At 42.3% G+C, this 26,301-nt stretch overlaps 1 protein-coding gene across 2 annotated transcripts; it reads left to right on the top strand.

Moving 5' to 3' along the window:
- Positions 1-3,912: 3,912 nt before the first annotated feature.
- Positions 3,913-26,151, top strand: LOC110985484 (uncharacterized). Of its 2 annotated transcripts, XM_022246533.2 has the most exons (19): positions 3,914-4,232; positions 9,481-9,541; positions 11,108-11,164; positions 11,686-11,757; positions 12,340-12,496; positions 12,689-12,816; positions 13,301-13,395; positions 13,669-13,836; positions 14,296-14,948; positions 16,120-16,266; positions 17,040-17,089; positions 17,578-17,759; positions 18,210-18,300; positions 19,174-19,408; positions 19,949-20,181; positions 22,982-23,111; positions 23,528-24,259; positions 24,659-24,743; positions 25,429-26,151. In XM_022246533.2, exons 1-18 carry the CDS (start codon positions 4,186-4,188, stop codon positions 24,706-24,708), a joined length of 3,288 nt encoding a protein of 1,095 aa, XP_022102225.2. In that variant the 5' UTR covers positions 3,914-4,185; the 3' UTR covers positions 24,709-24,743; positions 25,429-26,151. The 2 variants fall into 2 exon arrangements, with proteins under 2 accessions (XP_086996897.1, XP_022102225.2); XM_087140771.1 differs by lacking the exon at positions 11,108-11,164 and having other exon boundaries at positions 3,913-4,232.
- Positions 26,152-26,301: the final 150 nt, after the last annotated feature.

A 26,301-nucleotide genomic window follows, 5' to 3' on the forward strand; every position in this document is an offset into this window, starting at 1 on the left:
TGTATGGAACACACATTTTTGTCATATGTCATGTTACAGAAATCCCGAAAATCTATTGAACATATTTTAAAAAAATATCAATTTTGTTAAGACCTATAGGCCTATATTTTAAGCAACAGTGATGTTTTCCTCTTGCCCTTGTCAAGGCTTGTGTTTATGACTGTTACACTTACACTGCAAGATTTATTTCCTTACATAAAATTGACGGGATCAGCCGATCGCACGACGGGCGACGCACGACGGGCGACGCACGACGGAAAATGGCATGTTTGGAACTGGTAATTAAATGGCAGAATTGGTACACAACAAAAAGCAAAATGCGACGGACGACGGGCGACGGCAGATATGGAATTCCATACTAATGGGACCAACCTTTACATACCCATTAAAACGGTTCATCTCACCCTCACCATTTAGATCTTACTGGTACCATCTTATCGATGTGATAAGGCACAAACATGAAATGCTCGGGGTGGAACCATCGCGTAGAACGGTCAGAATTTTCTGCGTATGGACGGTCCCCTACAAAATGCTGCAGTGGTTGAATTTGGCGTAAATCTTTGCTGTACTTAGGAACCCTTCGGACGAAATGGTGGTAACGACGAAGAAATCAAATGTGATTGAAGTTTACTGTGAACTTCCAATCCCCATCCCAACGTTGCGTTTTCTCATGACTGTAAGCATAGCTTATTGACTATTATGAGCGCAAATCGTTACATTTAAGCCGTCTGATATATCCTAATAACAATTTCCATGATTTCAGTTCTTGGTAAACTTCTATAAAATGGCCGACTGAACGGTAGAGGGCGCCCTGTATTGTACAGTTTAGTGCTGACTGAGGGTTGCACAACACCAAATACGCGCCCATAGAAAACAGTGCGGCAAGATCGGACCAAAATAGCGCCGCCTGTTGACTCTCGTGAAGAGATTGGCCTCCATTTTTTCATTGGAAATTCAAGACTATGGCCAAAAGATCACATTTCGCTTCAATTGCATGGGGTTATCCACGAAAATTGCTTTTTATTTGCCTTTCAAGGAAGATACCCCAAAATAGCAGTAAAACGAAGCGCTCATTTCTGAATCTAGCCGTCCGCCTCTATCCCAAAAAAGGCCCGCAATTTTGGGCTTTTTGTGAAAGAAATACCCCGAACTGGAAACTATCAGTCCCAAATTCGGGATTTATAGAAATATTTCTATGATCCCTCCTGATTTTGGTCTGTCTTATTGGAAAAATCCCAGGGGATCACAAAATATTAATGAGCTCGCGCGCAGCTTCCATTAATACGCCCTGAGCTGTATAAAGAGCCGAGCGAATTTGCGACATGAATGTGTCAGTTGCTGGAACCAAAATGATGGATTGTGCGTCAGTGCAGAACAAAATGGGGCAAATACGCTCAAGGACCACTAGTTAACAAGTGCTTGGTTTGTTACGTACCAAGCGCATGTGCAGTGAAGTGGAAATGCGAACAACCTTAGGTATAGTCATTCGATGTCAGGTTATTATGTCGAATGGGAGAAAAGGTGGTCGCAGGACGGGCAAAATAGCAAAAATAAAAGTGAAAATGGTCGTTTACTGGTCACATACTGTTTTCTGGCATTTTTCCTATTACTGGTCCTCTCTGTATTGTGCTACTAAAAACGATTTATGACAACCAACAATGCGACCAACCTCGATAGGCTGGTTGCGAATAGTTGACTAGGCTAGTCCAATCATCGTCGACTATAGCCTGCGTTCGATCAGAGTTAAGGGGCCTTTCCATATGCATGCATGTCAATACTTGGGCCAAGCGTTGCGTCTCCGTCAAAACTACTCTCTTTATATATACACACTTTTTTTCAAAGAGCTTACTCCCCAACTCGAACGCAAGGGCGCTGGGTGCCGGCAATTATATACACACTTTTTTTCAAAGAGCTTACTCCCCAACTCGAACGCAAGGGCGCTGGGTGCCGGCAATTCTAATGATGAGTTTTGCGTCCAGGACGGATTCAGAAACCAAAGGTATGGAATTCCATTGCTGCCATTACGCGGCGCATGTGGGGCAGTGGCCTGGATCTCCCCACACTTCCGCCGTTTGACGGCGCATTGTCGCGTCGCGTTGCGTCGTGCCGTCGCATCGTCGCATTGTCGCATTATCGCATCGTCGCATTTTCATTATAATGGAATTTGTTTCGTGTGCTCCGCCAGGAGGGCGCTGTTGCTGTTGTGACTGCGGTGTTTAGCATAAATATCCCCTATAATTATTCCCGTTAGGACTAGTTTTAATGAGCGTTTCTTTCCGAGTTCAAGTTTATGCCATAAGATGAATAGGCCTACATCTTCAGATTATACGTTAATGAATCCCCCTTTGTGTTGCCACGTGGGCAGCATCCTTTGAAATATTATATTAGCCACTGGCCAAAGGCCTAACGCTGTAACTTGGAGCGAACTGCATGTATCACCTTTTTGAAGCACTTGGACGGTAACCCCTACCCTATTATAAACAAAGTTGGATCCATTTAAAATACTCGGACGAGATGACGGCAGCAGGACCGTCAGTGGATACAAACTAGTACAAGTTTATTGAACACGGTATACCGTACTTTCATAAATTCCTTATAAAAACCCTAGTCTGTTAATTCCTGGGCACAGTATATTTGCTCGTGTAGTTCTTTATTTCTAGTTTGGAATAGAATCAATTTCAGCTTTTCAAAACTATGACTAGTGCTGCATCCTGTGTCCATGCATTTTTGTCATATGTCATGTTACAGAAATCCCGAAAATCTATTGAACATATTTTTAAAAAATATCGATTTTGTTAGGACCTATAGGCCTATATTTTTTAGCAACAGTGATGTTTTCCTCTTGCCCTTGTGTTAATGACTGTTACACTTACACTGCAAGATTTATTTCCTTACATAAAATTGACGAGATCAGCCGATCTGTCATTATTTTGCAGCAGGTTACACCTATCCGGAAATCTGTGGAATTTTGGAGATTCAGCATGGTGTTCGTTGCAGGTAATTTATGATTTAAGAGATACGATAAAAAGTGTTTGACCAATCCTTCCCTACAAAAATGCAATGGCGTCATTCTTGACTTAATCTTGTGCGCCCTCAGCTAGCGAAACTAAAGAAAGGTCTAGGTCTCAAAATGCCTCAATGCGACGATGCGACAATGCGACGATGCGACGGCACGACGCGACAATGCGCCCTCAAACGGCGGAAGTGTGGGGAGATCCAGGCAAAAATGCCCCACATGCACCGCATAAAATGGCAGCAATGGAATTCCATACAAAGGTTCAGGGAGCAAACTTGTTGTGAATATTAATTAAACCTCTGATGGCACTTTTTTTGGTGGGGGGATTACATGCTTTGGGAAGAAAGAACAATGAAATTAGCCAAATGTCGCCATTTTCTCACTTTTGTTATTTTAAAAAATCTGTTGGCTCTTTTTTTTGGGGGGGGGTGGCCCCATTCAGAGGTTTCTTGTGACGGAACAATGGAATTTCCATTTGTTAGTGAAATGATCTTCTGTTGGTTTTTACGACGCAATTCATAGGCACAACCAATCAGTTGACGGGGAAGCCACTTTTACAATTAGATTTTTAAATATCAGTACTCTAAAATTCGGCGCGGGGAACGCCGTTTTGGCAGAACTAAACAGCGCCCCCATATTCACACAGTAAATTCTCCTTACCCATCATTTTTTTTTCTGCCAAAATGCCCGCCATTCCCTCTAGCTACTCCTTTGATTATGTCTGAATCCGCGCGTAAAGTTAGAGCCCACATAATACCAATTTATTAACAAGTATTAAACACCAGGTTTTTATTGACAAATGTATAGCATTTTAAGAAATATTATGCAAAGTATGCATCGGTTTATGTGGAGCAAGAGCAGCTTGGAATTCAGTGCCTCATTTGTTGACGTGCGTGCGAACCATTCAACTGTATTCTTCCGCAATCGCCGTAAAGTTGGTGCGAGAGCCTGACTAATCGTAGAATCAGGCCAAAAATTAACGACTTCTTACGCTAAAAGTTGCTCGATTACGGGGCCAAATCCTTCTGTTCCAGGACCACTGGGAGCAGCAACGCCTAACATAGCCGCTATGAGCGTCTGATCTTTGTGACTGTTAGAGAAAGCAGCCAAACACTTCATTATCCACCCCGTCAGTGCTGTATGAGCAACCAGCGACCCGTGGGGAAAGCATGCAACAAAACCATGGCAAACGGGGTCGGTCGAGGGGCTCCGCGAGGTGAGAAGAAATGCTGTTGCTCGTTTTTATTTCCTTCATATTTGACTACAGATACGGATCTACAATTCCTGGTTCATCAACCAAGTCAAAAACGCAATCTCGTAGCTGTGTTACATCCGTATATTCACTCACGAAGATAAACAGCCGGGTGATAAACATGGCTGAACCCCAAAGGGCTGAAGCGTCGACATGTAGGCCTACCGGCATTTGCGTGAAACGTGTACAACTGCAGTCAATGTGTGCGACGCATGTTTGGTTCAGGCCCAGAAATGGTGATGTCATTTTTCAGAAGTGACCATGGGGCCCTCCATCAAATCCATGTGTCAGAATGCGAATGGTGAAATGGTATCAAATTGATGTCGTATGAAAAAGTGTTCTTAGTTTGATGTAGGTTGCTAGGCCTATGCTTACAAAGCTCTTGAATAAATATTGAAGATTAAGAGGGTCCCTGTGTCAGGTTCAACATGTCCAAGGGCGGCATATCAAGGCATGAAGGGCTAGCATCATGGGTAAAGTTAGCCTTTGATCAAGGCGCCCGCTGCGAAATGGATAGTCAAGATCACACGACGAACTGCATGCAAGCCCCCTGCATGCAGTATCCGAGCTGTTTGTGCCATGGACTGTACACGCCTCCACAAGCGCCTTTGGAGCTTTGTTTCCAGTGGTTTATCTGAATTATTCAATATGCTTATGTTTTTGAATTATTCACATTTCTCTGAACCAATCCTTTTCGGGGGATTAAGTAGTCCGAGTATATATGTCTGGGCCACTTATGTTCATGAAGTCTTTGAACAACGGTGCGACCTGGTATTTGAGACTCTTGCCTTATCCAGTTGGAAGATTGACAAATACGTCTCGACCCTCCAGAACAGCCTTCACAGCCAACATTTGCTGTGGTTTCAATTTGTCGATCGGAATCCCAAGCTTCGGTGCTGCATATTTTAGGCAATCTTGAAGAGAATGTTGTCTAGAGCTTACACTACCACCGGAAAGGACGCCGTGCTGAATACGCGGGTCATTGTAATGATGAATAACTTATTACATACGCCACAGAGGCCTTTGTTTTGATTGATGTGGACATATGCATATACATATATCATATCTGCTACCGAAACAGTAGCAAGTGTAAAGAAAAACTCCAGCTCCTCGCTCTTGAGCGACTATCCACTTCGCCGCGTGTGCCTTGATCAAAGGCGGGGGTTAAGTGGCCAGGCTGTGCCCACTGTTTTTTTGGATGGTTTGCTTACAGACTTGGTTTCTTTTGAACCATCGATTACAAATTTATTTAAATTTGTAGGGCTTAGGGCAGATCTCATTTGAATTCTTAACATCTGCTTAGATTTAATGTGGCTCCTGTTAATTATTGAGATGTTTTTTGGGAAAGAGTTCCATATTTTTCCTTGAAATGTTACAAAAGCCATTAAAAAAGTGACAACATGTCCTGAAAAGTGAAATTAAGCCAGGATTATTGCAAAGTATTTGCTAAAAAATACTTCAGTTTTCAGACGAGTCTCATAGGTTTGTGCATAGGGGTATTAAGTGTTGTCCGTATACGGAACTCTTTCCCTAGTGTGACTAGTTACCGTAGGTCTCCTCACGTATACAACATTCTTCAACATTTTGTGTCAGAACGAGATCTTGGTTGGGCATGGTTGCTTAATTCTCACATGTCTTGTGCAATGGTTTCATTGTTGGAAAAGTATCCATGGAGTAGTATAACGCTTTCAATTCCCAAGAAGATTTACCTTTTTTGGTTTCTGATAGTACCGTAACTTTATTGTAAATAAAATAACCAATTCCGAAAATGCTAGCTGTTTATTGCCACCTTTTGCTGTGTAACTTACCAGAAATGTTAAGTTGAACTAAGTATGTGGTTTACTTTCTTGACTGTTCTTAGAATTTATTTCACTACAGTACTGATTATCAGCTTACGAATAAAGACATTTCCTGGTTGAGAAGGCTTGTTTACTTTATGTTAATCCACCCTCTGTTGTTGTAAATCACTTTCTTATAAGGGTCGTATCACCACAGTTACCACCAAATCACCATCATGATTGACCCTCTCATCACCATCACCATCATCACCCGTAATCCTCACCATTGTCACCTACACTGTATAGTCCTTCACAGCCTCCCAAACTTAGTAGATTTTGTTGGACCTTTGAGAACAAGGGTTAGGTTTTTGTGGGTTGTTGGTGTCAGTGGGGTGTGACGGTGATGGAAGTGTCTGTACTCTGTGTTTCTGCACACTTTAACCCTAACCTTCCCTAACCACACAGAATTGAACACCAGTAAAGTTTTGTTACAGTGTGCACTCTCAGTGTGCGTGTGGCGCATGTACTATGTCGGAAAAATAAGACCTATCTTTCAAATGATGTGGTTTGTGGAATCGGGCAAACTACTGAAAAAAAAAGCTCGCTAACATTCGTCTTTCAAATTACTGCCCCAAATCATTAAGCATCATATGCAGTTGGATAATTTCCAGATATTTCTGGAAGAAAACCTTTCCATGAAAGTAAGTGTTTGAGTTTGCCATGGACCCAGGACTGTTTCTGTTGGCAGAAGCGGTCAATCAACTGTAGTGCACCATGTGCATGCATTTTGTACTCGTATTTGAATACCCATTATACATTCAGTATACATTAAAGTTCTGAGTATTCTGCTTTGCGGAAAATCTGCAAAAGTCGCAGATTTGGGGGTAGAAAGCGGAAAATGCAATTCTTGGTTAAAAAAAAATTAAGACATAAATATTTTTGATTGTTTCTGCACAATTAATCAATATGAACCCAAATTAGGAATGACAACTCATTTTCACTGTTTAACTCACTTTGAAAGTAACATTTGGTAGCGTTTCCCCTCCTGTTTTTCCTTTGCAATATCGCAGAATTCGGTATTGATTTCCTCTGGCTCCGCATTGCAGAGATTACACAGGTCCCCGTTCCCTTCATAGTGCCCAGACGTCTCACGGCTTATGAATAAATCAATAGGGACGGGGACCAGTCCAAGATCACGGTGACATAGTGCGTGTAGGCTCTACATGTATTATTATGCCAAAGATACCTTGTAGATGTATGGTAAATGTAGGCCTACAGTACATATGTACAGTCACATACACACAGGGTTTAGAAAGCAGAAGAGAGCAGAATTTGACCTTCAGAAAGCAGAAAATTCTTGACTTTGCAAAGTACCCACAGATGTCCAGGGATTTTCGTTTCACATTGTGTCGTGCCAGTGACACCAGAAGGTTTTTATTTCATTTGCAAGATGTAATTATTCTAACAGCTCTAAATTCCCCATCTTTTGGAGGATTGAAGTTGTAATATTTAGCACTGAAAAGGTCGTTGGAAAACTGACAGACTGGCATGTGGGAATATTGTGTCATGTAACTCGGAAAAATAAGAGTTAAAGTATTCATTTATAAAGTGCAAATTGCACACGGCTATGTTCAAACGCGCTGCACAATGAAGACATTAAACATGGTCCAGCCGATGGAATACAAGGGCACCGCAGGCAGCCGCCAAACGACCCACAGCCACCCACATCTGTAGAGAGGAGACAATAAGAAGCAGTTACGGGTTTAGAGGTGGGAGGAAAACCACAACAGAAAAAAATTTCTATTTTAAGCTCATGGAATCAGTTTGGGACTGCAAACCCAATCCACATGTGGACCGAGCCAAAATCCAACTCGGACTCCAGAGTTGAAAGGCAAGAAAAGACCTACATGTACTTTGCCAGCCTGACTCCCTACAACCTATCCTACCCTGTATGTTGTTCAGAATGGGTTTTCTTTTCTTGTACAAACACATGAATATGCACACATGAGATGAATATTTATGTACACTTACATCCTTGACTATAATGCCAGTACATGTCTGACATTTGTTTCTGCCTGCCATGATGCTTTCATCTCAATTTTGTGTTGACCATTACGCAATTGATAGACGTATAGTGAATGCAAATTGTTTGAGATATTTTGTTGATAATTAATTTCTGGTGTACATGTACTTTCTGAAGTGTTAATAGTATGTACATTTTTGTTACATGTGAATAAGTGAGTTTATTTTCTGCATTTTTCAATGTAATTCTCTTTGGAAAGGTCTTCAATTGAAAGAAAAATCCATCTCTAAAACTTGTGAAATTTTCGCAAGGTTTTTAAGATAATGTGAATAAAAAGGAAGTCTGAATTTTAGCATTAGCTTGTACAGTGTAGGATCAGATCATTTGTACAGGTTACCATAGTTTTTTAGACTGGCAATCTTCATCCAATGAATGTACCTGAGTACTTGAAGTGTTTTAAGTTCATGAACCCGGGTCCTGTAGTGCATGGGGTCCTAATGTGCATGAAGCAAGATGTAGAGGCGTTGTACAGCCTGCAGAGTCTCTGTTTGTTTGACACTTCTACAAGGAGGTAGTTGATTCTTGCCTGATTTGGGAGAGTTGGGTTGGCAGTGTCGGTAATAACATGTACGTCATGCCAAATCGTTGAGTTCCTACCTTGCATTGTTTATGTGCAGTCATGCATGAAAAAATGATATTAGGAACGCATACATTCATGTACCTTGTACGCTGGAGCTGCAGACTGTTGAAAGGTTGAGGCATATCCACATATCCACTAAATAAAAGGAAGACATTTTGGAACATTGTTCTTTAAATACAATGTATGTGTACATGTATGTGTGCGCTTATACATGGGGCCTTGTGGGGTACCGGAACAATGGGAAGTACCCCACAAGGCCAGTTTTTACCTTATGGGGTACCAAAATTGGTACCCCACAAGAATTTCACAAAACTGATATTTGGAAATAACTCAAAAAGGGGAAATTTTGGATGGGTAACAATCTGTCGCAAATTGAAGTGTTTAATATAAGGGACATACGGTGGAAATTTCAACCCAGGAAAGTGAATTTGGTTTAAATTGGAGTGATTTGAAATTTTGTGTGTGTTGTGTGGGAGTTTTGTACACGAGAACAAAGGAAATACCCCACAAGTATAGTCGTGTAAGGGTAGGTGTGTTTGTGAGTGACATGACTATATAAGGTACATCTAGTATCGTGCACTGCACATAAACCATTTGGAATTCTAGAATTACGTGTAGTTTTGTACTAAATTAGGATATGATATGTACATGTATATCGCTCATGCACAAATGCAAATTGCAGATATGTTATCCAGTGTGAGGTTTAAGGAGGCAGTGTATTATGAAATGGCTCTTAATGTTCATTTTGAGTTATTTTTTTTCTCTTTTCAGGGGTGGTCGCATGGGGAGTCGAGGTCCCCCACCGATGCAGCACGCTCCAATCCAGAGGGAGGTGGGTTCACTGCTCAATTCCAAAAGAAAAACTTCAGCACAGGGATCCTGTTCAATTGTAGCCTATTATTTTCGCAGTGCCTGGAAGTTACGCAAATATGGTTGTTTATAGCCTAGTCGGGGGTTTAATAGCAGTCAGTAGACCGTTAGTTACACCTGATGATCTTGCAGTTAATGTTATGAAATGATATGCATGCTTAGCTGGGATGCTGAGCTGACCAGAGATGGGCATCTTTATTTTTGTATGTAGTGTTTGTTTTTGATGGATTGTTAAAAGTCTCCTCCCGAGCAAACTGTCAAATGGAAATTTCATTGTGCTCATTTTCGAAACCGTAGAGAATAAAAAGCATTTCATCTGAAAATTAGCCTTCCCAAACATCACACTGCTCCCCCTCCGAGGATGGATTTGTACCGTAATTGACTTACACAAACCCCTGACCTGAAATCGTCGGCGGTTAATATATAACTTCAAGCTTTCGGATTGCCAAAGGTGCTGATTGATAGTGCCTTTCCTTGACACCGAGTTGCATCTCAAAGACTGATAAGGCCTCTTTGTGGACACACTGAGCTGTTGGGGAGTTTCAGTTAACATCTCATCTTTTATCAGATTGAGATCTCATTGCCAATCTTCCATCTTATTTCTTTGTGTTTGAATTCACCAATTTAAACATTAGCCCAATGATTTTAAAATTTCGGTAGAAACAGTCTGGTAGTAACAAGGTTAAATTTCTTTTTACTATAAATATTGTGAAAGAGAAAATAATGTGGAAAATAAAGGTTGCATTTCCTTCCACAAGTTGCTATTCAAGATGATGACTGTTTCAAGAAGGGCAGCAGTTTATTTCACCTTTCATGCATGTCACTGAAATTGAAATTCAATCCAAAATAGTGCGTCCTGATGTTTCCAATTTGGCAAGTTCTTCTTCAGAGGCTAGAAGTCAAATGACTGGGTTATAGCACTGAAATGAAAGTTTATTGACCTTGCGTACATAAAAAACAGAAGTGAATAGGTAAACTGTGAATCCACAGTTGTTTATTCAGGCTTGACCAGAGACACTCAGTTGCTGATATATGGGCAAAAGATGACGATATGCTGCAGTGAATCTTGCTCTGGTCAGGGCTTGTGGCTCAGAATTCTCAATCAGAAAACCTTGTACTTAATCTGAGGATTTCTGGATTTGCCATGCCATGGAAAAAGCAATATTTCATTTGAAGACTTTATGGGAGGCTGTTTACCAGAGAGTAAAGAGTGGTATATGGGCTGTCTTGTAAATCATAATTATACAATTCTTTCTGAATTATGCAGTTTGACCTGCACTGTGCACAGGCGAATTGCAGATGTGTCATAACAATGCAAAGGCTTGCATAATTTTTTTTTACAGCTGTTTAAAGTATTCATGAATATCTCTATTTAACCACATTGGCACAGCAGTCCGACCATTGTGTGGGGAGCGTTTTTTTCACCATATGGGAGCTTTTTACATATTTGTAGATACCTTGTGCTGTAAATTCTCATGCATTTGTCAACGGTTAAGTGCTAGAGTTTGCCTCGTTATGGATTCCTCAGGTATTGCAAGGCATCTATACCAATGAGCGCTTCACCCATGTTGGTGCATCACTCATGGTAAGTCAGTTCAGTCTTAAATTTGACTGGCGGGGGGAGGGGGGAAGGGAAGTCAAACTTTAAGATCAGAACTGGCAAGAGCTACTCCATGGAAACATTTCAAAGAGTACATTTGGACGTTATGTAGCAAAGTCATTTTTCCGGGGAGCTGTGCGTAAATTAAGTGTTTGCATGTGTGGTAGTTGTTGAATCAGAAAAGTGACAGACAATGTTTATTCATTACAGGAGTATTCAAGTTGGAGTCTTCAGACTCAAATGCACTCCTGTTTTATGTGCTTCTTGGCAAGTGTTATTCCAGCGACCTTTAATACTGGAAATGTCTGATGTTACACCTGTATTGTAGATACGTGTTGGTTCTGAACACCTGTCATAGCTGGAGTAGTCATGTTGTGTGCAATGACTTCATTGTCATTAATGTGATGAATGTTGGATCTCTGGCTTATTGTCGGGAGACTTGACTTCATGTCCCAAGTATTCAGTGATTTATGACACCAACTTGCTGTATTTGTTCCGCCTGACAGGGGTGCCAAGTACAGGTTCAAGTGAAGAGCAAAAAGATCTACGAGGGCATTCTGTGTACCATCTCGCCACAGGTGAGCTCTATCCTACAGAGCACACTGTTACCCTGTTTTACCCTCCCGTTTCCCTGTTCAGAAATATTTGACACAGAAGACCCGAGCCTTTGATCAAGCTGCTTTTGTTGGAGGGTGGACTTTGTTTTGTTTCTGTTCGTTTTTGGTTCCGTTGTGTTTTGTGTTAATGAGGGAAACAGTAGAATTGTACGGAATACCTATGTGTTGCTACATTTGCCGTCTTTAAGTTGCAGAGTATCACAAGGCAAAAAGTTGCAAGTAAAACTGGGCTGTGCCTATCAAGATGGCTGTAGATTGCTAAAAGAGTCTGTGTACTTAAGTTCTGGCCTGCACTTTTCTGCTAATCCACCTTTCTTGTGAGTTACCCCACAATTTGGGCTAGTATTGCTGAGAAGCTTGAAGTATTTGGCAGTTAATGAAAAAATCAAAGTTGTTTTTAAGACTTATTCCTTTTAGACTTCTCAACCTCTTATTCCATTCATCCAAATGATTCATTTCCAGAAACTTGGGCCATGTCTTAGACATGCTTTGGGTATCTATTGACATTGTTAAAGACGCTGACAATGAATTGTTTAATTGCAGGCTGAAACTGTCCTGGAGGCAGCTCACATGCTGAACCAAGGTGGAGACAATGCTGACAGCGTCCCCATCCTCAACAAGATTGAGTTCAAGGCCTCCAACATTGTCTGCATAACAGCCAAGCATGTGGACTTGGAGTATGGAGTTAGAGACAACGAAGGTGGGGTGTCGTTGGTGTTTCTCGTGGTGTGGTGTCCCGATTGCCAGATTTGTTTTGAAATTGGAAATGTTGATTTCATCAGAATCATTGCTTGACTATTGCCTTTTCAAATTCTGGCGGTGGTTTCCTCGGTAGGATCCATTCACAGCCAGTTTCTCTCTTCTTTTTTTTCTTCTTCTGTCCGTCAAGCAGATTCCTTTGTGACTGACGCTGAGATAGCCAGGCGGCAGAATGGTCAGGCAGGAGAACGAGAGCTGAAGGAGTGGCAGGGATCCCCGTTGGAAGAGGACATGTCCTTGGAACCCTCTGCTGGAGATGGGGTAAGATGAACCTCCATACTATCAGCAGGGAACCCTTTGCATGTTTTGGTTGAAAGACAGACTAGCCAACCACAACTAGTTGCATAGCCTTCTGTACCCAAATAAGTAACATGAGGTACAGAAATCAGAGGAGAACCAGTCATGAGGAATGTACAGTATAGGGCATTTTAGCTGGTAAGCTTTTTTGGCTTAGCAAATATTTTCTTTGATTTTTTCTGTGCTTTGTACATGTGGGGGAAAAAAAGATTTATTGGAAATAAATTCACCTATTTCATGGAAGTGGATGGTGTATTTCTTCCACTTCAATTTGTCCAAAGGAGTCCAACAGTGACTGTGACCGAAGCTCTATGAAACATGACCTTAAAGCTTGCTTTCTACATGTGGGAAAGCTGAATTGTTTATTTTGGTTAAAATGTTTTGAATGTCGGCACCATTGGCTGTCGCTGTGAGAGAAATCAATTTCTGTACCGTTGTCCTTTTCCAGCATGCCAATGGTTGGAGTGCTGAAGAAATGTTTAAGACAAATGAAGCAAGATATGGAGTGAAGTCATCATATGATGATTCTCTGCCTGAATACACGTGAGTTGTAACACCACTTCTTCAAAATACAACTTGCAAAAAATCTCACTGAGTGAGCTGGTGTTAGTAACCAGAGTTTCACACTGTTCAATGTGTTTAGAATTTAGCTCAGCAAGTAAATTTCTGAACAACACTGGAGTTTCAAGGTCTTTGAAATGGGTCTTGAGCTCTTTGGTTGGAAATATTGGGAAGAAGCTTGATCTGAAATACTGTAAGAACTTCTCTGAAAAATTTCCCCCGAGCGTCTAATTCTTCCATGTCGTCAAATAATAGAACCAGCATCGACCAGTCCAACCCCAAGGTCTTCCAGGAAAGGAAAGAGAAAGCCGATAGATGGGCCAGGGAAATCGAAGGCTCGGCGCGGTCTGAGTCTGATGACATCACAGAAGAAGAAAAATTCAGCGCAGTCAGCAGGAGTAGCGAAAACACAGGCACTACTAGGTACATTGACAGTTACGCTAAAGTTTTCAGTCCACCTTGTAGCAGTAGTTGAGGCTTCCATAAAACACGACGTCAGAGGTAGGGTTGAAGACAGCATGCTGTCCACATTTGCCTTGAAGTGAAAACCAAGACGTCCCAGTTGCTTAGTGTTTCTGCCACTACGTGCATTTGTTCGACAAAACAAGGTGTCTGGGGGGGGCTAAAGATGCCTAGATATCCCCCCTGGCAAAAACATTAATCAGAAGTGATTGTTAAATATTGTATTCTGAAAAGAACTTCATGGTGGTAATTTTTTTTATGGAACCTCACTAGTGATAGGAGGACTTACTAATCACAGTGTATCAATTGGGATTGAAATCAGGGTCATCAGAGGTCAAAACTGAGGAAAGTACCATACACTGCCCTGTTTTTTTCCAGTGCGGAAGTTATAAGAATATTTTATCATGTGGTCTTGCTCAGGTATATACCGCCCCCTATGAGGGAAGGCTCACGAGGACATTCACCTCAACATGGCCCTCCTCAGAGGAGACCTCAGGGTCCTATGCCCCGATTACCTGGTCAAGGACGACCTCAGATGACCTCTCCACATCATGGCCAGCCCGCACAACACCCTGCTACGCAGGCACAGGGTCACCCCCACGCCCAATCACACCCCCCGCACCAGCCCGTGGGGCAGCAGCAGCCGCCGCTGTCGGGACACATGTATCCTAGTGTGCAGACCCGCTTGGCCCAGCCTGGGCCACAGCATCAGCACCAGCAACAGCAGCAGCAGGTGCCCCAGCAATCACAACAGGCGTTATCGCCACACCAGTTACAGGCAACATCATCTCATCAATCACAACCTCTTCAACAGCAGCAGCAGCAGCCACAGCAGCCGCAACCCCCACTGCCGCAGCAGCAACAGCAGCAAGCACCCCCGCAGAAACATTATTCAGCAGTCCCCCAGCCCCCGGCGCATGTACATGGCAATCCCCGTCCACCACCTCCTCAACACCAGGTCCAGACTCCGCCCAGGGGCCAACCGCCAACTCAGACATCTCCATGCCCCCCAGGTTTTGGGAGTCAGTCTCCGAGGTCGTCACCACTTCCAAATGTAGATCCAGCGTCGCCAAGTAAGTTCACACAACATTCAGACTGCTCTTGAAAGTTGTCTAAAAGTTCAGTAGAGGTCCTTTTTCAAAGAAATCATTTGTTATACTTTTTGTCTGAGAACAGTTCAGTTTCGATTGTTTGCCACAATAGTTAATTCTTTTGCTTATTCTGTATTCTTTAAATAGCATATTTATTATTGATGGAGGACATTTCTCACGGAATACCCCTTTCCATGAACTCTTAGAGTGACTAGAGCTAAGTTCATTTCTGTCCAGTAGTACCATGAACCGTAAGATTTGTGGCGTCTTTGCTAGTTTGCCCGTTCTACCTAAAAACAATTACATACAAGTTGGAGGTGTGGTTCTGCCTAAGTTGAATCTTAAGTTAAATCTAACTTTGGAGTTTGGATATCATTTTTGGATTGCTTCATATCATGGAAACCGAAAGACACAGAAAGAGTTTGAACTACCCTGGCTATAACATCTGGCCAATTACCACTTTCTGGCTTGCCCGGCATGTCCATAGCCAGAGCATAGTGAATGCTTGCTACACACCACCTGTTTCACCTGTACCCCGTGATCATTGCTGCAATTTTTCCCTGGTAATCTGCAGCCTTAACACATTGTGCACTGCAGCATAGGAAGTTGAATATTTATGCCATTGTTGGTGCTTGGTGTGATCTGACAACATCAAATTCAGTGCTTGCGCAGTTGCTTGTATTATGCCATGTGCCTTAAGTGTCGGTCATTTCCCTTGTTGAACGCTTTCTTCTGGAGTTTTGTGAATAATAGCCAAGTTGGCTATAAGATATTGTGTTTTATTTGAATCATTTTTTATTACAACAGTTATACAAAAAGTATTTTATGAGATCTCATGATCACTCCTTGTGATGAAACAGTGCATTTTGTTTTCGTCAACAATTCGCACAAAGACTTCAAAAACTGATGTTTTGGACAGACAAAATAAAATTACAAACACTGTATGGATAGTGGAAAAGTGCATCAAAATCTTAAAAATTATTTACAACAGTAAAAGTAGATATTTTTTCTTTCTATTTCCTGGTCACTGCGATAAGTTGTAGTTAATTGTAACTACAAATATTGCTACCATATTACTGGCCCCACTTGTCCAGCTAAGCTGCAGGCAGTAATCAGACATTTATTTATGGTTGTATCTGAATTGTTCCTTCAGATGTCAGAGAGGAGAAGGTTCCTGCAACAGTCAGTGAAGAACGTCAGCCGTCATTAGATGACAGTAACAGTAGGAAAACTGACCCTAGTACAGTAGACAGAACGGCAGACAGCACTACAGTCTCGCCGGAAAAGACACACAAAAATGGTAACATGTCTCACTGTTTTACAAATTACAGCTGATTAACCATCTGCTGCCGTGTTTAATTAGAAGTTGCACGACCTATTGCCTGGGAATTTTCAAGATTTTCCGTTTTCAAATTTCTTCGAAAATTCGTAATGTCATTTACTGGACGTTTACACTCACACGAATGACTGTCTGGTTTCTACTCTAATCTGACAGACAACATTTATTGATGCCTGAGTATTTCAGCAAGGCCTGCTGCCTTGTAAAGAGAGCAAAGATTGTCCAGTGTTACGTAATTTTCTTTTATTCCTGAGACTGATACAGTGCGCTGCTGGAGTCTTTCTGAATGCGGACCAGATTAGCATGCAGCGATATTGTATCGCTCATCACTGGAGCGCTTTTGTCCCTGGTGGTAATCTGCTCACACTGAATGCCACAAACAGTGGTATAATCTTTCAAAACAATGACGGATTTTCTCCACTATTGATAACTGAAAAAATGTTGATAATTCCCAGCAGCTCTGTCTTTTGTTCCGAATCTTTTGTTACAGGCCCAGCTCTTTTGTCCGATTTCGGGCACCCCGCCTTTCCATATAAAACCAATGTCTCCGGTTCCAGGCACCCCGGCATGAAGTGGTTAATTTCGTACTTACTCCAACTTTGTGGCTCTTTAAGTTAAATCTCTTTGACACCTTGTTTACTATGTATCAAATGTATTCTATTTTATCTGTTACCAACTTGATTATACATGAAATGGATCGACAGTTTTCTAACAGTTTTTTTCTCTTTTAACAGTACAAGAAAAGACAATAGCTGATTTAAAAGAGTTCAGTAGTTCATTTAATGTAAGTACCATCGTATCTTTGTAATGAAATTTTCTCATCTTTGAAGACTTTTCAAAGATATTCGACAATTGTGCTCAAAAGTTCAAAAACCTGTCATTACAGAGATCCCGAAATTTACCGTGGCTGAGGGATATGATATATCAAATCAGTAAGGTTTTCTTCATCTGAAGTGTTTTTCTGAGCACTTCTGTGATGAATTTAGAAGATAAGCTAAAGTTTGTATTTCATTGCATTTTAATATCAAACTGGAATTTTTACGATGAAGAAGTTAAAATTCACGATTTATTAAATCTAAACATTTTAAGCAGCATTTGAAAAAAAAAATAATTTGGACATGGAACCCAAAATAGTCTGGCACCACCCCATTTAACAGAGTGCATTGAATAGGATATATTCAAGGAACATGATCCAAAATGGCTTCCTTGTGAAGAAGATATATTGCACACACTTGTTCTAAAGTCAGCAATGATGACTCTTGACATTCACAGTTAGAGGGTAAACCAACAGAAGAGGAAGCTGCAAGTATACCCAGCACACAGCCTGCTGCTGCTGCCGCCGCTGCTGCCGCCGCTGTTGCCTCTGCAGACACCAAGCAGGGAACAGCAGAGAATACGACGCCAACAGTGCCAGCGGCAACGGAGGAGAGGGACGCTAAGGAGACCGAAACCAGGTAGGTGATTGGGGCGGGGGAGAGATTGAGGGAGGGGTAGCGGAGGTGATGGGGGGAAGGGGAGAAGCAACTAGGAGATGGGACAAGTTCAAAGTTCATGTGGATGGTATCAGGGATGGCATCATTCCCTACAGAGATAAAGTGTATGGTGTTTTGTGGTTCGGAAGATGTGTATTCATAGAATTCTGTTCCAGTGTGGTAAGGAAGTTTGATTTGAACATGTATTGTCTCTGGTACAAAGATCAAGTGTGGACGTTCCTTCTTGGCACCCAAAGATGACTTTAAACAAAGTGTGTGGGACTAGTTAAGAATTTTCTCTATAACTCGGGGATCTCGGGGATTTACTTTTTGTCACCTTGATTAATTTTTATGGTCTGAAGTATGATTGGATATCTTGAATGTAATGGCTTTGCACCGTTCTACTTTTCATGACCTCGAAATGTCCCATAGTTCTGGGAAGTCATCGCCCACACAGCCTAGCAAGGAGAAAGAGATACAGCTCAATCCCCTAGCCAAGCCATTTGTTCCAACAGCAGCTGTGGTAAGTGTGCTTGCCTAGTATGTCTGACAAATCGTTGACTGTACCTTGTCCATTGTCGTTAGTGCAGTCAACTGTCAGATCATTGCCCAAGGGAATTTTAAATTCTGACGCGCCTAGTTGTGAATTGTGGAATAACAAGTCATAGTGGATGTCACATCTCTCCCCTGAGTGGTAGCACCCCCCTCACTGACGAAGAAGAGGCAGGTTGGTGGGAGAGAATTTGACTTGGCTCACAGTGCTCTTTCAGGACGGTGCATTCCAACAGAAACTGACTGCGTTTGCTTAGTGCATCCCTTGCCAAACAGTCATAAATCTGTGCGGCACCTACAGGGTGTTCTCCAATCAGAGGCATGTCATTCTCACCTTACAATGCACCATCTCATGTTCCTGCACAAAGCAGATTGGCAGGATGGGAAGGGTGGAGGAAGGGTTGGCCTATGGTATCTGAAGTATGGTGAATCTGAAGGATGGGAAGGGTGGAGGAAGGGTTGGCCTATGGTATCTGAAGTATGGTGAATCCATATGAAAGTATGCGATGGAACCAGTATGAAATTTGCTCAAGGGGTGACAGAAAACTTGGGTAGAGTATAGAAGAGAAAGTGGGAAGTGTCAGTATCTCTTAACTTACAAGTGCTCATGTTTGTCAGGTAGCCAGATGGGGAGGCAGGTTGGAACAGTGGTTCTTTCCTGGCCTTTCCCTGCTCAGTCCACACGTGGATTGGGTTTTCAGTCCCTCCCTGATTCCGTGGGTTTTCCCTAAAACACCGTCTAGGGTTTTCCTCCCACCACTAAAACTGAACATTTCTTCATTGTCTTCTTCACTCATCACCCTGTAATTGTAATTTTTTCCCCTTCTTTGCTGCTTCATCCCAGACATCACAGAGAGGTATGCCAACTAAGACGCCCACTCCACCAAGGCCACAGTCCATTAGCCCTAGTTCCATCATACTGCAGCACCCCAACCAGTTTGCCCAGCCCATGGGAGGCAGCTACATCCTGTCCAGCGGCCAGACTTACCCGGGCACCTTCCCGATGTCTCAGCAGACGGCGGTGGCCCAGGCCCAGGCACAGGCCGCTCACATGGGGCCCAAGATGATGGCCAAAAAGGGTGAGAGAGGCAGTGCGAGTGGCTCCGTCCGTGGTTGCCCATAGAGGGCGCTGTTTGACTTGGGAGAGCCCAGTTGAGACGTACAGGTTGTGTGCCTGTTTCTGTCAGATAAGCGTGTACAGTGTCGGCGTTTTGTTCACTTACTTTGCACTCACTGTTGTGCAGTCTTCATCGACTGACGAAGCGGAACTGGAACCGGAACCAATGAAAGTCACAGTGTGACATTCATACGCATTCATTTTGCATATTTTGAAGAGTCACATCAACGTTTTGGTGGAGAAATTAGAGTGACTAGAAGATAGCTTACATCTGACAAAAACTGTACCTGTTGGTGCACTGCAGTTGGCATTGTACATAAGAAATGCCCGTTTGATTTATTTCAGCTTGTCCCGTTGACTGCCAACCATTAAATGTAGAGTAAATGTAATATGTTGGCCTGTGAACCATATCTTGCTTAAAACAGTAAGCATCTATACGATCTGCTGATCTCTCTAATATTTGACATGGTAACATTTTTGTTGGTACTTAAATATACTCCAGGTTTCCAGTATGCCAGCTCAGCCACCAACATGCCCAGGCCGCAGCCGCCAACAGACCTACCTACCCATGTCATCCCTCCCTCGGTGGCCGCTGGCCAGCCTCTGGTCTCCCCCATGGGCTTCCAGCATCACCCTGGGCAGATGATACCCTTCCAAACTCAGCAGGGTATACCGGGGCCCATTACTGGCCAACAGATGCTCCCTCAACCTGGTCATTATCAAATGTATCCAAAGGTAGGTCAATTGGTTATTCCTTTCTCCCTAACAGGCATGCAACCTCTTAGATCAGCTGATTTCCTTGTTATTTACTGCTCGCTGATGCCATCATTACTCTGGTGATGAAGTCAAGGATTCCTCAGGAGCATCCAAGGCATTGTAGCTCACAAGCCTTGGAAAAACCTGTAGAGAGCATACAGTGAGAACCATTTTTTTTTTCAAAGACTTGCGTTTCTTTAAGAATTACCTGTGATAATGAGGTCGGCAACGGTAACCAAATTTCCATGTTTGTTTGGGATTTTCCATCACACAAAAAGGTGCATGTTGTACAATGTGAGATAACTACAGTGAAGACACGTCTGTCATTACTGAAGTGAAAAAAGTGTCAGGAACTTCAAAGTTTTTTCCTGTCTGAAATCTCCAGTTTGAAGTTTGTGTGTCAACTTTGAATAGTGGAAGTGTTTCAGGTTTTCCCGTTAACCATTTGTAGATGGTATTATTCCACGACCACCTTGACCAAGGTGGGCTAGTTTTTCAGCCCAAAACACCAATTGTTTGAAATGACAAAGATACCACAGCCACACATTCCTGGGACTGTTTCAAGGCTCTCTGTGTATGTGTGCCAAATCAATGGGAATTACTCAAGCATGGGGAAGAGTGTAGACATCCTTTGCTACTGCATTGAAAGATGGTCACATATAGAAATATCCATCCTTGTAACTGGCACAGTAAAACCCTACATGTTTACATGGCATCAAGAAATACAGCAATCTTGAGTCTTCTTGTTTCAGCTTTGAGGTGATAGGAACAGGGTTGAGATTCTTCCGTTTTTTGGGGGGGGGATTTCCAGATTTTAAACAAAATCTGGTGTTGGTTTTTGCAGATTTGTGTGGTTTAACACTTTGGGTTGAATTATTTGCGAAAAAAGATTCATGAGCAACTTGGTAAAGTTTAGTACAGGCGATCAAGAAGTACACAAACCGATATTACTCCCTCTGAAATTCCGTGGTATGCAGAGTGGGTACAAGGGGGTAATAGTAGTGAAAGTAATGGCAGAATGGGGTATATTGCGTATTCCTGTGCATCGGGTGAAATATCCATCCTTGTAACTGGCACAGTAAAACCCTACATGTTTACATGGCATCAAGAAATACAGCAATCTTTTTTCGCAAATAATTCAACCCAAAGTGTTAAACCACACAAATCTGCAAAAACCAACACCAGATTTTGTTTAAAATAGCTGTCAACGGTATTGAACTGGTTTTGCGACTCCACGTGATCAGGTGCGGAAGAAAACAGTAACATTGCACTAACAATAGTCTAAAGAGAACGCCGCTGATACACAAATCAACTGAGATTCGCCACAGCATGCATCAGAGATCGATCCTGAGCGGTAGTTTCACGACTTTTAGGATAAACTCAATATCAATTTTTTTCTTCAAGTTTAAATGAAAAGCAGAAATAATTAACAGATACATTTCTAGAAACCTTAAACTTGAATGCAACGGCAAAACATCACGAAAACAGCGAGCCAAGGTATCACAAGAGGGTGCACTTCAGTTAGACAAGAGAGGGCGCTATTCACCATGGCAACAAAACGTTCGGCAGTTAAATTCGCTTAGCGTGGACCCCGTCTTGTTCGTTATAGCAGCGTTCCACTGTACATGTATACACATACAGTATTGGCTACAAATGCGTAACATAGATAAGTCATATGTCACCATCCAAACATCAGTCTGTAAGCACATAGTGCAGTAAATAAAAAGAACAGAATGGTAATATGATATCTGTCAGTTCTTGCACTGTGCCTCTAACAAAGAAATATCGTGCGATGGCAGTGGATTGACTCAGAGTTCTTGGATTGCAAACCGTAAATTTCAACAGTCACGCTTGTAACAGCTGTACCAGCATGAAGACACGACAGGGGTCGTGACCCCATCCTTGTTCCCTATTGTAGGAAATGTTTCATGTGCATGTTGCTTATACATACTGGGTACAAGGCTGTGTTTATGTGGTTTTACTGGAATGTACACCAGCAAGTGTAGGTTCGACGCGGTACACAACGCGTGCTCGTAACGCGTAACAAACAGGATGCGATTGCAATCATGGTGAGAAAAGTCTGCAAATTTAATTCGTGGAAACAGGTGCAGATTCCTTCGGTGTTCTAAATTTGCAGATGGGTTTTTTCATTGATTGGGGCAACTGGGCAAACTAAAACTCTTGGCAGTGATAGAGCAGCATCAGGGTGCATACTCGTAACGGCTCAGCACACCACGTTACTACCGTTACCATAAACTAAGATGACTTTACAAAATACACAATCTGTCAGTTATTCAACTGAACATAGGTACGAGCATTCAGAAGGCATAACAACATCAAGCACAACAGAAAAAAAAATCCAACAACTTTATTAACAGTCATGATGGACTTTTTAATCTATCATTATTGCCATGTCACATTTTGATGTCTCTTTTACAGCCGTTAAAATGTGGTGGTTGTGTTTATGTTAACATTGTTATTGCATTTAAAACTTCATGTATTGAGGTCCACATGAAATACTTTTCTTTTGAGACTACACATTCAGATTTTTTAAGGAGGTTTTATGTACCCAGTCTCATGTCTCTCCAGTATTGAATATTTCTACATATGTATATGTACATACATGTATTCATGTACATGTACAATAATACACACCGAAGTTCGTGTATTTTTCATTGTGGTCCGGTCTCACCCCTGTAGGAGGGAAATTCCGACCTCCATTTGTTTGTGGGAAAAGAAACAAGTTTTTTGAAGCTGGAGTTTACTTTGGTTATTTCAGCATCCTCATGCAGTTCCATTCAGGCAAATGCAGCCTCAGCCCAGCATTCAAGGCATAGCTCACCCCCAACCTACACCTCATATACATCCACTGTCAGAGACGAACATGCAGGGCACCTCCCCAGTATTAGGTGAGTTAACCACTCGTCAACAGGATTAACGTCTCGATTGTGTGGAACCAGCGTGACATCTTGTTATTGTTCAGTTAATGTGTCTTGTAAAGTGTGGTTTTGAACATTGTCTCTGAGGCAGTATTGTGGAACTCTAGAACAAAACAACGTCAGGTTACCAAAGAAAGGTTGGCCAAATGGAGAGAGGGGAGTGATGCTACAGTTTCCCGATACCTTCAGTCTGAATTTGGCTTCAGTCAGTGTGTTTGCAACCCAAACCGGAAAATCCAAATTTGTTTCAAAAAGTTGCTCTATTTTTCTTTCTGTGTTTATCATAATGATCAGCTCTTTCTTAGTTTCCCAAGCTGACTCACTCTAATTGTAATATCGACCAACAACCAGTGATATTTGATGGTTTTTTTTTTTTATCTGGACAGTTTCCGGCACACCACTGCAAGCCCAAGGAGGGCAGGTGCAGCCACAAATACATACTCAGTATCAACATCAATCAGCCCAGCAACAACAGCAGCAACAGCAGCATGCACCGCAACCAAGCCAGCAGCATCAACAGCAGCAGCAACAACAGCCGCCGCACCATCACCATCCCCAGCCTGTGGTGCACCTGTCACAGCAACAACAGCAGCAACAACAGCAGCAGCAGCAGCATCAACACCCCCACGCCCAACCTCACAGCACCCCACCCCAGCAGCAGAGTCACGGCTCCCAACCCTCTCCCATGGCACAGCCTGCCCAACAGCAACAGCAGCAGCAACAGCACCGGCCGACCCCGAGTCCGGTCCACCACATGCCTCTGCCGCAGCACCAAGGACACCAGCCACCCCACGCCGTGTCACAGCCCCATCACCTCCAGCCTCAACCGCAGCAGATAGTCTACAACGCGGCCCCCATGCAACAGGGTCACCCACACATGGCGGCACAGTCCAGCCAGATGCAGCAGTTTGGTGGTCCGCACCAGCAGTACGTGTCCCAATACATCACCTCCACACCCCCAGCCACAAACATCACCAGCGTGACCCAGCTGCACGCCCATCCACACCCACATCCCACGCAGGCAAACGTAACGTTAGTACCCCAACCTGGACAAGCCATGAACCACATGGTGGCCAATCCAGGCCCCTTTCAAACACACATACTGGCGCAAACACAAGGTGAGGAAGGTTTAGACAAACTCTATGGCATGCTTTTCTGTAATGCACAAACTGTAGGATTCACTTTTGAAGTTGGATTTCATTCTGAAGGGGTAATTTTGTAGGCCCAGGTTTGCAGGCCCAAAGTGATTAGGCCTGTACAGAGAGTGCCTTTTGCAATCATCTGTGTATGTGATGCTGGAAACGTGATCAGTGTTCATTAGCAAGACCCATCATTATGGTAAAATAAATTGGACCAGTTTTAAACTGTTGTCAGAATCCTGTTTCTTCCATTCCGGGGACATTCTGACATTGCTTATTGCATACCTAGTTTTGACGGTATCCTACTCAGTATGACAGTAAGAGATGTGAGAATGTTGAGTTGCTCGTTAGCAACCCTCTGTCGTTATTTTGTTTCAGCGATGGGACAGGCTCATGGCCAGGTACCAGCTTACCAACACGGCAACTGAGAACAAGCCATGTCATCAGATGGCTTCTGAAATATGTAAGTGCGGATACAAATCAGAGAAAACCCAACAAACGCTGCACCCCTCCTCATCCCCCAGATGTACAGTCCTCTTTCAGTTTGTCTTTAATTTCTGTCATTGAATTTCATATTCCTCACAGGACCCTTGTAGAGCTTGCAAACTGGAAAAAAAAGTGTTTTTTTTTTCCCATCAAAAAAATGTGATCTTTTAATGATTGTGCAGGTGTCACATCACTGTCGTACAACATTGGTTTGCAGCTGCGCTAAGAATTCGGGGGCTTTGCTTTACTCGCCCCAAATCCTATAAAATCCTTCAAAATTTGTCCAGTTGAGTTTGAAAGAACTCGGAGGGTTGGAGGTTAGTTCCCGGGAGGAGTTGGGGATTCAGCGTAATGTTAATCTAATTTTAACAAAGATGACTTTTAGAATGGCCACTGCCCTGAGCCACTTATTTTGCACCTTGGTCCAAAATAAAGGGATTTCTGCCAGAGAAGACATCATTCTTTCCTTGTAAATAAGTGAATTTGCATTAAAGCAAGAGTTAAAGTCCCAAAATGTCCTTTATATTAAATGGCACAACAAAAAATGGAAAATCGATTCAAATGGGACACCAAGGAGCATTTATAAACCTGCCTTGAAAGCAATTGCATTTCAGGTGCCCGTTAATGGACACATTTCTCCTTTTCTATTTTCCTTTCAACAGAATGCTTTTTATACTCCAAAGGACGGCGAGGACCACATAGGAGAAATCGGCACTTGATTGCAAAGCTAAACTGTATTCTTACAGTCATCAAAGCTGCTCAAATTTCAAAAAGTAACCTTTGACCGAGGGACTTTTTTTAAACAAAAAAAAAGCTTCTAAATGCTGTTTTTTAACTTTATTATTGATCGCATTTTGGGGGAGACCTACCTCAAATTTGAAATGGAGAAAACAAATTTCATTTGAGATTTTTGTTTTAGAAAATGATAAACATGAATTTCAGAAGCCAAATATTTCATGACAATTCGGTATGAGGCAGTCATCTAAAATGATGTTAATAGCTACGAACAATGCAGTGCAAATTTTTATTTTCAAGTTACAAGATGGTTCAATCTTCTTGAAAGCTTCAAGGCAGGATTGTAAAGGCGTATTTGCCACTGGAAATAAAACTCTACATCGATTGCTAGTATATTGTCAAATACTTAATGTTGCAGTGATCCTTAAAATGACTAATCAAATAATGTAATGCCACTTACTGTAGAAATCCTTTCTTAATTGGACTGCATATGGACACAAACTTCCCATTGTTGGCCTTAAGTTCTGTGGATATGAAGTAGTGATGGTGAGAGAGCATGGGATTGTTCTAAATGCGCTGATTTTTTTCCCCAAGTTCTGTCAGAGCTTAACCTAAACTATTCAAATTGGATGATGAGACCTCGTTTTTTTTTTAAAACACTGATGCCGTTAAGTCTTTTAGCTCTTGATGCGATTACAGAAACCACAAATAGGCGTGGATGCAGTGTTTTATTTTTATTTTTTTTGAATGGCAATCCAGGCCTGGGGCAAAGCAAAGACATTTTGACATGTTTTTAAGTA

The sequence above is a fragment of the Acanthaster planci genome, linkage group LG09, assembly GCF_054643075.1.
Source record: "Acanthaster planci isolate LZ-2023a linkage group LG09, COTS_SCS, whole genome shotgun sequence".
In the NCBI taxonomy this organism is placed as follows: domain Eukaryota; kingdom Metazoa; phylum Echinodermata; class Asteroidea; order Valvatida; family Acanthasteridae; genus Acanthaster; species Acanthaster planci.

Excerpts from the sequence above, each read along its gene's own strand:
- LOC110985484 (XM_022246533.2), top strand. The coding sequence starts at position 4,186 with ATGCAACAAAACCATGGCAAACGGGGTCGGTCGAGGGGCTCCGCGAG. Across the intron at positions 13,837-14,295 it reads GAAAACACAGGCACTACTAG|GTATATACCGCCCCCTATGA; the intron begins GTACATTGACAG and ends GGTCTTGCTCAG. Across the intron at positions 17,090-17,577 it reads AGTTCAGTAGTTCATTTAAT|TTAGAGGGTAAACCAACAGA; the intron begins GTAAGTACCATC and ends TGACATTCACAG.